Source organism: Excalfactoria chinensis, chromosome 9 (assembly GCF_039878825.1).
Source record: "Excalfactoria chinensis isolate bCotChi1 chromosome 9, bCotChi1.hap2, whole genome shotgun sequence".
Lineage (NCBI taxonomy): Eukaryota > Metazoa > Chordata > Aves > Galliformes > Phasianidae > Excalfactoria > Excalfactoria chinensis.
In genome coordinates, this window is record NC_092833.1 from 11,196,023 (window position 1) to 11,209,372 (window position 13,350).

At 53.3% G+C, this 13,350-nt stretch overlaps 1 protein-coding gene across 1 annotated transcript; it reads right to left on the reverse strand.

Annotated features, from left to right (window-relative positions):
- Window positions 1-8,383: 8,383 nt before the first annotated feature.
- PDCD1 (programmed cell death 1) lies at window positions 8,384-12,517 on the reverse strand. The gene is made up of 5 exons (XM_072344289.1): window positions 12,333-12,517; window positions 10,766-11,095; window positions 10,016-10,171; window positions 9,698-9,732; window positions 8,384-9,037 (listed from the first exon to the last, which is right to left on the reverse strand). The coding sequence occupies exons 1-5, from the start codon at window positions 12,508-12,510 to the stop codon at window positions 8,843-8,845; spliced, it is 894 nt and encodes a 297-aa protein (XP_072200390.1). The 5' UTR covers window positions 12,511-12,517; the 3' UTR covers window positions 8,384-8,842.
- Between the last annotated feature and the right edge of the window lie 833 nt (window positions 12,518-13,350).

Sequence of the window (13,350 nt, forward strand, 5' to 3'; positions counted from 1 at the left end):
GCACCTCTCAACCTGCCAGAGTGGTAAGAAGCTCTCTCCAGGGAGACAGTCACAGAGGCAGCAATTTATCAGTCTGACAGTGGTGAAAGGCCAGAAAAACGTCCCCACATGAGGTTTGCTTGTCTCTGGCCAAGTGTAAGTACCAGCCATCAGCTGAGAGTCAGCTGCAGCAGAGCCCAGCTCCAGACAGGCCAGTGTGGCACATGGCAGGATAGCAGAAACGTGGGACCCCCAGCGTCCCACTGGGAGAGGCAGCATTCTTTATCCCCCAGCTATCCTCCTGGGGATGAGCTCACCGTCTCTGTGCCACTGAGGGGCTGAGCAAGGGGGCAGTGTGCTAAGAAGCAAATGGGAGGTGGGCACAGCTGTAGGGAGGTATCCTGGAAGGAGCCCAGAAACGAGGCTGTGGCTGAGAAACGTGGGTGTTGCTGAGTGATGGGGAGAGGATGAAGCAGCTGCATGATGGAGAGGGCAGAGATCTTCCAGGCATGCAAACACAGCATGAAGATCTAGCAGGCAAGCAGACAGCAGCAGGGAGGGGAAGGGGTAGAAAAGCTGAATATGCATGAAAGGCCATTGGTGGGAGAGCCCTTTTGTATGTCTGTGTGTACACAGAAGGCACTGGAAGGATGGCTCTGACCTTGAAAACGAGCAGAAAGACCCAAGCAGGAAAACAAGGGCCCCTGCAGGGATGCGGGCTCCACCAGAGCTGGCTTCACAGGAGGAAGCGAGGGAGTTCCCTCTGCAGCTGGGTGGTGGAGCATGCTGCAGACAGCCAGACATGATGACTGGAGCTGGGAAAACCTCAGCATGGAAAGAAGAGGGCCATGGGCAATGGCAGTGAGAAACTTGGCAGTGTCTCTGCCTTCATGACATAATGCCACAGGGGAGAGGGCAAGCTGCTCCCCACACTAGGACAGCCGCAGGGGGGAAGGGACTCCTTCCAGGCTGCAGGACCAGCCTCCTCCTGAAGCACAGCTCAGCCTCCCAGCAAGGAAAAACCTCCTCCAGAAAGAAGGGGCCATTCAGCCATGAGATCCTCTGGGTTCCACTATTCCCCTGCCCCAAATGCTCAATACTTCACAGATATTCCCTCCAGGTGGACAGACTGTGCTGCCTCTCCTTGCTGGGAAGTCCCTGCTGGTAGCACCTAGCCCTGTTGCCACAGCATCACTGTCCCCCATCAGCTCTGGAGGTCAGGAGAGATTTGAATCAGAGCACTTTGCATCAGTTCTGCAGCTCCTGTGCTCCAAGACTTGGGAAAATCACAGTGAGAGAGCAGCTCATCCGCAGATTGACACCATGGCCATGTAGGGTATGGGGGAACTAGACTACAGGGAACCGGATGAGGGAGAGGGGATCCCGCATTTAGGGAGGGCAGCCCACTCCCCGTCCCAGTGCTGGCGGTCACTGGCCCCGGTGCTTCCCAGTGCAGTGACGGAGATGTTGCAGCTCCATCTGCTGGCACCGGGGCTGCGGGAGGCAGAAGAGAAGTAAATGGCTGGGAAAGAGGAGAGCTAGTGGGATGGGCAGGACAGAGCGCTTAAGGGACAGAGCACCGCACAGGGTTTTCTTGGTTTTGTTTGTTTGTTTGCTTGTTTTAACCAGTATCATACCGCTTATATGCATGAAAAGACAGGAGTCTTACAGCAGTGAAGAAAGCAATGGCACAACCCTCCCCTTTACCCAGACCCTGGGGAGACCTCCAGGTACATGACACATGGGACACCACTTCTGGCATGGGTTGGGTGGATGCTAATGGCTCTTTGTGTATTTGCTGCAAAACCGCAGCTACAGATACCCTCAACTGGTTTGGGTGCCCAAATTCACAAAGGCCAAGCCAGGAGAACGGGGATATGTCCCCCACAAGGCAGATAAAGGAAGATAAAACAAATGGCCAGCAGATAAAGGAACTCCTCACTGCCAACCATTCTAGTCATATATATTCAGAAAAGGCTTTGGAGAAGTTAAAAAGCACAGATGCATCTTGGGCTGAGGACAAAGTGATGCTTTATTCCTGCAGGTAAACTTCATCCTTTGTGTGAGGAGTTGGGGACCATCTTTGTGCAGAACATGTCCTATAAGAAACCATCAGGCCTGCTGGGCTCCCCTGGGCTGGAGACAAGGTGCCTTGGCACGGTAGTGGTGGCTGTCACCTGTGAGCTGGGGGAGTCTTGCCATGCCAGGGCATCCGATTTTCCAGTCAATTTTCCATCCTTTCCATTACCACCTCCCTCAGCCAGCATCCCAGTGCTCACAAGCACCAGCTCCCACTACCGCAAGAGGAAGTAAAGCAGAGCAAAGATGAGCGCTGCCAAAATACAGAGAACAGATAAGCCCACGCAGCAGCAGTGTTTCCAGGGAAAGCCACCACCTACAGCTTGCTCTGGTGACCTTGTGATCAAGACAGCCTTGTCCGCATCTTCCCTGGGCTTCCAGGCCTTGTGCTTGCCCACCTTGGTCTTCCGAGCCTTGTCCACAGCCATCTTGGTCTTCCAAGCCTTGTCCACATCTATCTTGATCTTCCAGCCCCTGTCTTCTTCCATCTTGGTCTTCCAGGCCTTGTCCACATCCATCTTGGTCTTCTGGGCTTTGTTCACACCCACCTTGGTTTTCCCAGCACCAGGCTCCATGGCTGGTCTCGGCTTCCTGCAGACACCGAGCCTGCAGCCCTCGCAGTGGGTCCTGTCGTGTGGCCCTGATGCATGACACCCATCCACCACCACTTCCAGGAGGTCAGTTGACAGCATGGGCATGTTGTAGAAGTCCTCGAGGATCTTCAGCACCAGGTTGTGCAGGAGCCGCTCTATGTTCTCCAGGCTGAATATGGGCTCCTCCAGCTGGGGGTCTTGGCACTGCCTGCAGGCTTGACGGAAGATTCGCATCAGCACCATCCCATAGCACATGTGGAAGAGGATGTGCACTTTGGCTGAGGACCACTTGTACAGGCACTGGGAGCACTGAAACCTGCCGGGACATGGAGGACACCAGCTCATCCCAGATCTTTGCTGTAACCCAGCACAGTCAGCAGGGAGCTGGGCAGCTGGAGCTGATGGATCAGCTTTACACACATAGGCTGTCCTTCCCCATCAGCATGGTGCCAGCCTGGGTAGTTCTATGCTCATGAGCTGGGAGCAGGCTGGAGTACTGTAAAATTTAGGACTAGCTTGCTGTCCTTGCCCAGCCTGTCCTGGCCCCTCTGCCTGGAGTAGAGGCCCCAGGGGAGGGAAGAACCAAGCTCCAGCTCCATGTGGGTCTTCAGCCCTTGACCCACGCACAGCTCAGCAGAAAGCCAGCATCAAGCTGGAGAAGTCAAAAAAGAAGCAAAACAGAAGGAAGGTGTGGGTGGAGGCTGCAGGTCAGGTGAGGAGATGTCTTGAGAAGCTGCAGGTTTCTCCCCTTCTGACTCATCTTTCACAGTACATATGGGAGTTAGCAGTTCCTCCACACTCAGCTCCCCTCTCTGCATCCCCCTCCTCCATCCCTGCAGGTGCTTTGGGCAAAGGGCTGCTGGCATGTTTTGCAACCCTTCCACCAAGGCCAGTGTCATCTCACTGCAGCCCAGGGTGGTAGGAGCCAGCACAGGGAGGACAATGATGGTGGTGGCATCCCTCGAGTGGGACCGAAGCGGCAGACCCTACCTCCCAGACACATGGTTCTGCAAAAACTCCGTCCATCCAGGCTTGAGCCTGTGCACCTGCAGGCTGTTATCCTCCTGAAGTGTCCATGGATCCATTAATTTCATGCTTACAGCCTTCTCTGCAAAAATCTTCTGCCATGTCCTCATGGTCCGGTATAGAGTTGGGAAGTGGCAGTGACCAAGGTCAAGTTTCTGGCTGCTGACACGTGTGCAGCCTTTCTTTCCCCAAAACCTTTCCTCCCTCTTTCCTTCATGGGTGCAAAGTCACATCTTTGTGCCCAGAGAAAGGAACCTTTGTACCCACTTGTGCAGCACCACCCCAATCGATTTCTGTGCTAACAGGAGCAGCTGGCACCATGCTGCATCATGGCCAGGCAAAAAGTCTCCCAAAACAAAGGCAAAACAGGTATCCATGAACACCACGCATTTTGCATGTAAGACCTGGGCATGGGACAAACTCCTATCCCTGCTGAAGCCGCCACTGCTGCTTTGTTCATAGGCAAATAGGATGCAAATGCAAACCTGTTTGCTGACCAGGACCACGAATATTACACAGTGAGAGAATCAGCAGAGATTTTGCCCTGCACAGGTATAATGGAACCAAAACTCACTGAAAATGCAAGGCTCAGCAGGCGACAAAACCCCAGGTAGCCTTATCTGTCCTGATAGCTGCCACCAAACATGGGCTGTTTTTAACAACTTTCAGCCAACTCAAGCAGAAAAAAGCCTGACGTGAAACCGCAGAGTGGAAAGTTGGGGATGATGGCACCGCACATAAAACAGAAAGTGGGGAGGAGGTGAGCTCTGTGCTGAGAGCGCTGCGGGAGGTGAAAGCAGCAGGGCCAGCAGCAGCCCCCTGCCTCCCCCATCTGTGGGCATCCCACTTGAGCCACGCAGGGTGGGCAGCAAGAAAGACAGGTGCCTTGTCAGGAGTTAGGGGATGATATGACCCCTGGTGAAGCCACCTGAAGGTTTCAGAGGTCACTATTCTGTGCGCAGTGAAGGGAGCCCCCCGGGATGGGGGAGAGATGGGGGGAAGGAGTGTGGGGGAAGATGTTTCTCTTCTGTTACAAGGGCATTCTGAGCAAGAGGAGCCCCCCAGGAAGGAAGCCCTCTTTGTGGGAAAACAAACCCATCACTCCACCTGGGGGATGTGGGTTTCAGCCTCGGCTCTTACCCTCCGTTCTTCTGCCATGTCAGAAGGAGGGAGGGAAGCTCCAGTGGGTTCCTCCTGCCCCTCAGGCTCAGAGCTTTTGGACAAGTGCCTCCAAAAAGCCACTGTCATGGAAAGCATCCTCCATTACGTCACGGCAACACAACTCAGATCATGACTCGGTGCGCGCTGAGCCCGCACTCTCAGCAAAGGAGAGCAGCGTTGCTCCTTGTCACAGCCCTGCACTCACCAATACTAAAGGGACTTTCCCAAAACCACCCACGGAGAAGAAACTGCTTTGACGTCCTGCTCCACTCAACACACACCTCCTGGCACTGCCCCACTGCTTGCTGCTTACCAGAACATATGCTCCCGCAGGAACCCCAGCCTGGCCCCAGGGATCAGCCATGTCCCACCAGGGCAAACCCTCCCCATCCCAGTGCTGGTATAACTCCCCTGCTGGATGCATCAAGGGTACAAAGGCACAGCCCTGGAGGTGATTTCCCTGCCACTTTCACACAGCCTGAATTTATTTCTGGCTTTGTCTCCCACCCCAGGTGAGATGGTGTGTGAGGAGGAGAAGGATGCCTTGTCTCCTCCGCATCCAGCTCTCGCCATGCCAGCATCCCCATCTCCTGCCCAAGCTCCAGCCCTGGTCCAGGGGGATCAATAACTCTTCTTGGGTTTCTTTTTTCTTGGGTGGCCGTCCACCCACAGCGAGAGAATTTCCTATTTCCCTAATTTGCTTATGAGAATGTCATATAGTGCTACACAAAGATAGTATCACTCCCGGTTTCCCTGCACCACCCAGCCATTCAACCTAATGAAAAGAAAATTAGATTGGTCTGACACAATTTGTTCCTGCTAGCTCTACGCTCTCAGCCCCATTGCTGCCCTCACAGTGTTTATCTCTTGGTGACATTACTAATTTGTTCCAGTGGTGTTCTGGGTACCAAGGCTGATTCATCTAGAGCTTCCTGGATCCTTTTTTCCCCTTCCTTGAAGAGAATAATGAATTGGGCATCCATGTCTTCCCAGGACCCATCACCACTTCACGTCCTCATCCTCTCCTCCCATCTTGCCACTGTTGTCACTGAATGCTTGTCACCTTATTCTCTAGGTGCAAGCACTGGCTGTAGCATCCCTTCCAGCCTGTGCTACCTTCGTAGCTGAGCCCTTAGGAAAAGCAAGTCCACTTCTCCCAGGATCATTTAGAACAAGGAGGATCAGGTCCCACAGAAATGAGGAAATATGGAGAGGGGCTATTACCCCGTTTATTACCCCACTGCCCCCACATTTTGAATGTGGATAGACGCTGAACAGGAGGAGAGATACAAAGGAGGAACTGGCTGTGAAAACACCAGCAAGTACCACCTCAAACAGGTTTTGGTGCTCTGGTGGCCTCATGGGGGTCCATCTGGTGTAAGGAGGGAGCTCAGACCCTCCAAGGAGACTCTTCTCAGTGTAATGGGAGTAGGATTGCTGTCAGGGTGTCCCAACCACCCCAGTCACCTACCCAGCCCCTCCAGCAGCATCCCACCAAAGACAGGAAGAGAAAGGAGAAACCGTGGAGCCAACTGAAAACAAAACTAGAGAAAGCAAAATCAGAGCTGCAGGAGGAAATGCAGATGTGCTGTGAGCCTCCAGCATGCTCAGTCACAGATGGATCTCAGTGGAATGGGACAGGATGGAGGAGATGCAATGGGCCCGAACCCATCACGGCATACCAAGGCAGTGCAAACAGAGGAGGGGAGAGTATTGGGAAACCTGCCCAGCACCATCTCACTTCAGCCAGTCCCTTCCAGGACCAACAGCTCCTTTCCCACCCAGACAAGGCCATGGAGATGCTCCCACGTTACCGACCTGTGTCTGTCAGGTCGGTCACAAATGGTCTCTTCCAGCCTGAACCACCCAAAACAGAAAGCACTGCTCCAAAACATCCCCACTCTCAATGCATATAAGTGTCCAGGATATGGCTTGCATGTAAGTGAAATGGCACAGAGCCTTACTACCCCTTCTTCCCTCTCTATAACGTTTAATTTTGCAGGAACAATGCTTTGCTGTTTTGTGGCATAGCTCCCCTTAAAGATGCTCCTGTATCAGTAAAAGAGGATTTCCTTTCCATCCTCCTGCTTCTCCCAAAATTCTAACTTTTGGATCAGGGCTTCTTTAAGGGATGATTGCTCACATGTTTCCAATTGCCTTTAATCATGGCTGGTGTACTTAAGGAGATGTTGCAGCTGGTCCTATGTGGCACACACCCTACTGCATGCTGACTTGGCTTATGGGATGATATAATACCTATCTGGCGACACCATGTGCTCCATGGATGCTCAGCTGGGGATCTAAAGTCTGCATCATGCTTTAAATTCTCCTAACAATGAGTGGCAGCTATAGAAGGCTAATCCTGTTGGGCCAGCAGCTCTCTGCCCTGCTAATGAGGATGGAAGATGATGCCTGGAGCGTGGCTTTGCAGCACTTCTGACACATCTACCACCCCAGGAGGAGAAAAAAATGAAGTGCTCTCACCCTCCTGTTTGCACCATATCTTACAGGAAAGGCAGAACCCAAACTGCTGACTGAGCTCCTGCTTCTTGCTTGCTATGGCTGACTCCTTCCCAACCATCGTGCTGCCAGAGCTGTGGCACAATGCTGCTCCTTGCAAGGAGTCCAAAGGGGCTGAGCCATGTATCAACATGAGTAAGCGTGGTATGAGCTGCACGCTGCTCTGTGGAGCCTAGGGGAGAATAAGTGTGACTACCAGCTCCATGGTCCTGCCCTAAGGAGGGATGGAAGCCTTCCTGGATGGGTGCTCACCCCATGTGATTTGCTCTGGACGTTCTGATGGACATCGCAGCTCCAACAAAGCACTGATCGTAGTGCCTGCACCCTCCCCCCTGTGCCTGAGCAGTCCCTCTCAAGGCTGTGTGAGTTATTTGGGACAAGAGAAACAGAAAGCTGCTGACAGTGCCACCAAGGTGTGAGATGCAAATGATGACTTTGCTTCCGCAAGGCTTCGTGGTCTCCCACCAGGACTCTGCTGCCTCCGAGCTTGCTCTTTATCAGAGTTTCTCCAGCCTTTAGCAATCATCGCTGCTTCCTCTTTCAGTTTCTATATGCTGTCTATTGGGCTGCACATCCCTGGCATTTGCTTTCAGAAGGAGAAACGTAAGTTTAGAGCCAGGCAACTTCACAGCTGGGCACATGCACTGCTGCATGGCCACAGGCAGTACCTTGGGGCCACTTGCCCCCAGCTGAGCAGAAAGCACACCCTGCTGAGACCAGCAAGGAGGAGGGACTACTTTGCATCTGGGTCTGGGGAGCGGAGCATTATGTTCTCTGAATTATTAAGAGCAGCTCTAAGGAAGAGAGGCTCACTTATCACATAGCGAGGCTCTGGAACCACAACAGACACCCGCACCTACCGGCTGCCAGGAGCCGTTATTTGCCTGCCTACGCATGTGCCATCAGCAGAAAACAAACAGCCTTGGTGTCAAACCCTTTATTCATCCCCATGGCCAGATCTGGCTCCTACCGGGCACAGCATCCCCATCCCAGGGCTTCCCAGGATGCCCAGCAGTGTCCTTCATCTCCGCAGAGGAGGAGAAAAGTGCCTGATAGAGAAGAGAAAGCACCTTTCTGCTTCCCTGGGGTCCATTAAATAGCAGTGCATGCAGAAGGCCCTGTGCTGGGACAAGACCTCAGTGTGTGGACGTTCTCCAGCACCACCTCCATCCTCACCTTGGAGCTCTCTCCCAAAGCCATGCTTTGCCAGCAGCGTTGGATGCAGCACAGCCAATGCAGAAACCCCAAGTGGAGGTTAAAACTGAACACAGCCCCATCGACATCACTGCTCAGCTCATAGCAAAGAGCAGATGCCCAAAGCACAGCACCAGGATCCTCACATGTTCTTTTTCCTTGGTGCTCATTCCATGTCACCAGCACAGCCAAGACTGTCCCATATGAAATCCAGCAATGAAGCTCATATTCACTCCATCACTCCAGTCCTTGCACATAGATGGCCCTCAGCAGGACTGCAAGGGCAGCTGCTACGTCCTCTTGTCCTTGTGCCTCTTTCCTCGCTCTGGTGTGATGGGTTTTTCCTCGGGGAAGACGATGGTGGCATACTCAGTCTGCTCGGCTGGGCAGGTCTCAGGGGGCACCTGGTTGCGTGTGTCCTGCTGGAACTCCAGCACACCGTAGTCCACGGTTGGCACAGACACCTCAGGTGGCTTCATCTCCTCCTGCAGAGCAAGGACACCCCATAAAAGGAGGTTCATCCACCATCCAGCGGCACCATTCATCCTCAGCATGAGACCCCATGTACAGCAATTGCCAAAAGCAGCATTTCAGGACGGAGAGAGCAATGCAAATGCTGTCCTTTGCATGGGAAAACCAAACTGTGAGCCTTGGGGTCACCCACAGGTATTTCAAGGACCCATTTTCCACCTCTCCATCGTATACTAGTGGCTCAGGATGAGCTTGGGACTGATCATTCCAGAGAGGGGAGAGCAAAGGACCGGCTTGCTGTCCTAAAAGGGCTGGAGAGAAGGCACTCCTCCATGCAGCACCCAGAAAAGAAAGACAGGGAACAAGCCCAGGATGAAGCAAGACAAATTCTAGCTGATAATATGGGAGCACAGAGGGGAATTGTATCCCATTTGCTACGGCAACACAATCCAGCAACAAACAGAACCCTGCTTGAGCAAGGGTTGAACTAGGGAGGTCCTGTCCTGCCACAGACAGTCCTTTGGTTTTTGTGATGGGGCTGTGCTGCAGGTGCAGAGCAGCCGTGGTTGAGGTGCAGGAGAGACAGAGCAGCACCAGGGGAGATAGGAAAAGCGAGAGGCCCTCAAAGCTCTGATAAAGGCAGCAAGGCAGGGAGCTGGAGGTGGAGAACTCACCGCCAGAGCGTTTCCACTCGATGGTTTCCGCACATCTGCAAAGCAACACAGTTGGTTAGAAGATGCTTGTGTGCCAAGGCAGTGAAAGTATCTGGAGCTGACCTTGAGGGCTCGACACCACCCTTACATCCTAGACACTACTACCAAGAAGGCCTACGCACCCTTCTCCCTCATCATCCCCAGGGACAAACCACTTGAGCTCAGGTACAGTGAACCATCCCATGCACCCCAGCCATCCATCTGTCCCTGGGTCCCAGCCATGTTTGCAGAAGGAGCATCATCCCCTGGTGCACCCTTAGCCCCCTTAGCACACCCCACCTGCTCTCCGGTTGTTGATGATGATGTAGCCAAAGAGCAGCAGCACAATCACACCAGCCAGCAGCAAGGTGCCCAGCAGCACAGCTTTGATGTGATCCGGGGGGCTGCTTTCCTCTTCACTGGGCTCGTTAATTGTGTTTGTCCTCTCAGGGGCTTCTGAAAGAAGCATGCAAAAAGTCAGGTCAGGAGCACCAGGAGATGTGGCACTGAGGGACGTGATTTAGTAGGCATGGTGGGGAGGGGTTGGTGGTTGGACTGGATGATCTTAGTGGTCTTTTCCAACATTTATGATTCTATTATGTGGGGTTGCATTGCCCATGTCCCATTGCTTTCTGCTGTGGTGAGGATGATCCCACACCAGCTGAGAGTGAGGGTGAAGGGTCCAGAACACCTGCAGGCAGTTCCATAGCACAGCCCCATACCCAGCAGAGCCCCTCGGAGGACATAGTTCCTCCTGGCCACTTCCACATGTTGGAGCCAGCTCACGCTGAGAGAAGTTAGTGGGTGTGGTGGTGATAGGCTGATGGTTGGATTAGATCATCTCAGGGGTCCCTATGGGTCAGGGAGTAGAGCAGAGAGAGGGCATTCCACCAATACCAACACATGCAAAGCCCCATTCTCATCGTGTCTCTTCCACAGGCTAGCCCATAGAAAAGTCAGGCAGTCCCCATCTCCTCCCCAGACACCCCAGTGTCCACCCTCCCCTCCTTGGGGCAGCACCACAGGGAGACACCAATACCCCAGGCTGACCTGTCACTACCAGCTGGGAATGGTTGCTCTCCACCAATTTATCAGAGTGGGAGAAGGTGATCAGCCCACAGTAGTAGAAGCCTGAGTCGTTCTGATGGAGATTGAGGATCTCTATCTTGAATACAGGAGTGTTGTTGAAGAGCTGATACTTCTCCATCTTCTTCTGGGGGATGTTTCGGATGATCCCAGCAATTTTTTGGGGAATGCCGTTGTTGGTCTTCTGGTACCAGTTGAGGCTGAACTCCAAGCTGGAGTTCTCCATGGAGATGTTGCAGATGAAAGTGGCCGAGCTGCCCGCAGGACGAGTTAACATGGCTGGGAAGAGGGTCACTGTTTGGGAGAGAAGGCACAAGGAGATGGCACAGTTACAGCACACACCCGGGCAGCCACAGGCTTTAGGAACAGCCATGCCCATGTGCCCATTGTACTTCTGCCTGCTCTGCCAGCCACTCCATGTGCTTCTCAGCTGCTTCACCGTTAGCTTCTGAAGGCCCATAAAGGGCTTTACAACAATCTGCTCACAAGCCCAGCCCTGAGATCTGTGTATTCTCAGTGGAGGAAACTACTCTTGGCTACCTACAATCAACCCACAAGACCACCTGTGCTATGGAAAACAGCCTTTGGGGGCCTTGCCTTGGCTGCTGGAGTCACTGGAGCCGGCGATGTCCCAGCACAAGAAACTAACCCGGCAGGAAGAAGCAGCTTCTGCATTATTCTTGGATGGGAGCAGTAAAAAGAAAGAAGTATTTGTCATGTAGGTTGCCTGACCAAGCAGATGGCCCAAACCACCAGCGCTTGGAAAAGTCCCTGCTGGGAAGAAATTTATCTTCCTTTTCAGAAGAAACCACAAGCGCTGCAGGCTGCTGGGCGTGGATTACAAAGACCTCATCGTCCCTTCGGTGTTAGCCGAAGGCCATAGAAACAGTCCCACCAAATCAGGAAAGTTCCTCAATTAGGTGGATCCAAACAGAAAGACACAGGGAGGGAATTTTCCTGGCTCCCAACAGGCAGCATTTGCTGTGACGGTGACACCGAGTTTCAATGTTTGCAGCATTCTGAGTTTTTTTTGCATTTAACAGGAAATATTCAGCAGGCTCAGGGCTCTGTTTCCTACTGTGTGCTGCTGTTGGCAATGAATGAACTGCTCGGAGGACAGCCTAAGCAGAAACTGGCCTTACGTACATCCCTGCATCTCCCAGGCACCAGTGCAATGCCTGGGGAGGGACAGTGAGAGGCTTCCATCAGGACACAATGCAGCCAAAGCCACCAAAGCGGGATCTTCCCCACCCCGTCCAGAGTCACTCAGTCACCCTCCACTCCCTTTCTCTCCCAAAAAGTCACTCTGAGCAATGTCACAGGCTTGGAGACGGTTGAGCTCACACCAGAGGAGAAGCCCGAGGGGTGAAAACCAGAGCAGAAAATGCCAGCACCCAACAAGCACAGAATCTCAGCACCAAACTCAACTCACAGCATGGCTCCAGCACTGCGACCTCAGGACCCAGCTCTCTTCTCCGTCCTTTAACCCCATTCCCCAAGCGCACCCCAGACTGTTGTGTTTTCCACCTACCCTGGTGGCAGCTGGCCAGTGGCGGGCTGCAGCACAGCAGCAGGACACAGAGGACAACCAGGGCTCCCTCCATGCTGTCCCACATCGTCCTCAAGGTGCCCAGAGCCATGGCAGAGCAGCGAGACCCCTGCTGTGCTGTGTGCCGGTGCCCTGTGCCGCTCGGCGCTTCCTTCCCCATAGCAGTGGTTGGGTGCAAATGAAACGTGACTGTCTCAGCCCCACAGGGAAACCCAGGCAGCCTCCCGCCCCCAGCTTCCTCCCCAGGGGAAGGGAACAGCTGAGCCATGGCCTGGCCCTGCCCCTCCCCGTCTGCTCCCCCAAGGAGGGATGGGCACATATCCTTGGCCCCAAGGTTGGCCCATAAGTGGAAGGGGTATCTCAGGTTCCTACTGAGTGCTGGTGGGGTGTCGGGGGACACATGGCACTGAGTTGCCATCACCTGGCTGCTCCCAGTGGGAAGAGATGGGGAGAGGAGAAAGAGGAGGAGAGAAGAAGAAAAGAGCAAGAAGAAGAGATGAGAAAAAGATGGGAAGGAGAGGAGGGGGAGAAAAGAAGTAAAGGAGATGGAGATAAGGATGGTGAGGATGAGGAGGAGACAGAGAAAAAAGGGGAAAAAGAGACAAGGAAGAGGAGAAAAGGAGACGGGGAAAACAATGAGGAAAAAGAGGAGAAAAGTAGAAGACAAAGAGATGGTGGATGAGGAGAAAAAGAAAAAGGGGGGGGGAATAAGCAAGAAGAAAAGGAAGAGGTTTCCCCCCAGGCCTGTATCCAATGAAGTGACTAAGAGCAGAGAGCAAGGGCAGGTGCCCGGGGTTGGGGTACTGTTACTGGGGTGACATTTGCTGCAGATTTAATTTCTCCATCAGCAATGCTTCCCGCTCGCCCTGTGACTAATAATCACGTTGCAAATAACCGGTGATGAAACCGCACCACTTGTTTGTTCTTCCTGCATCTTCTGCGCACTGCAATTGCCATTTTGGAAAGTGTCAGGGGAAAATTAATAACTGGGGCAAATGAT

Excerpts from the sequence above, each read along its gene's own strand:
- PDCD1 (XM_072344289.1), bottom strand. The coding sequence starts at position 12,510 with ATGGGGAAGGAAGCGCCGAGCGGCACAGGGCACCGGCACACAGCACAG. Across the intron at positions 10,172-10,765 it reads TTCCCAGCTGGTAGTGACAG|AAGCCCCTGAGAGGACAAAC; the intron begins GTCAGCCTGGGG and ends TGCTTCTTTCAG. Across the intron at positions 9,038-9,697 it reads CGAGTGGAAACGCTCTGGCG|GAGGAGATGAAGCCACCTGA; the intron begins GTGAGTTCTCCA and ends CTTGCTCTGCAG.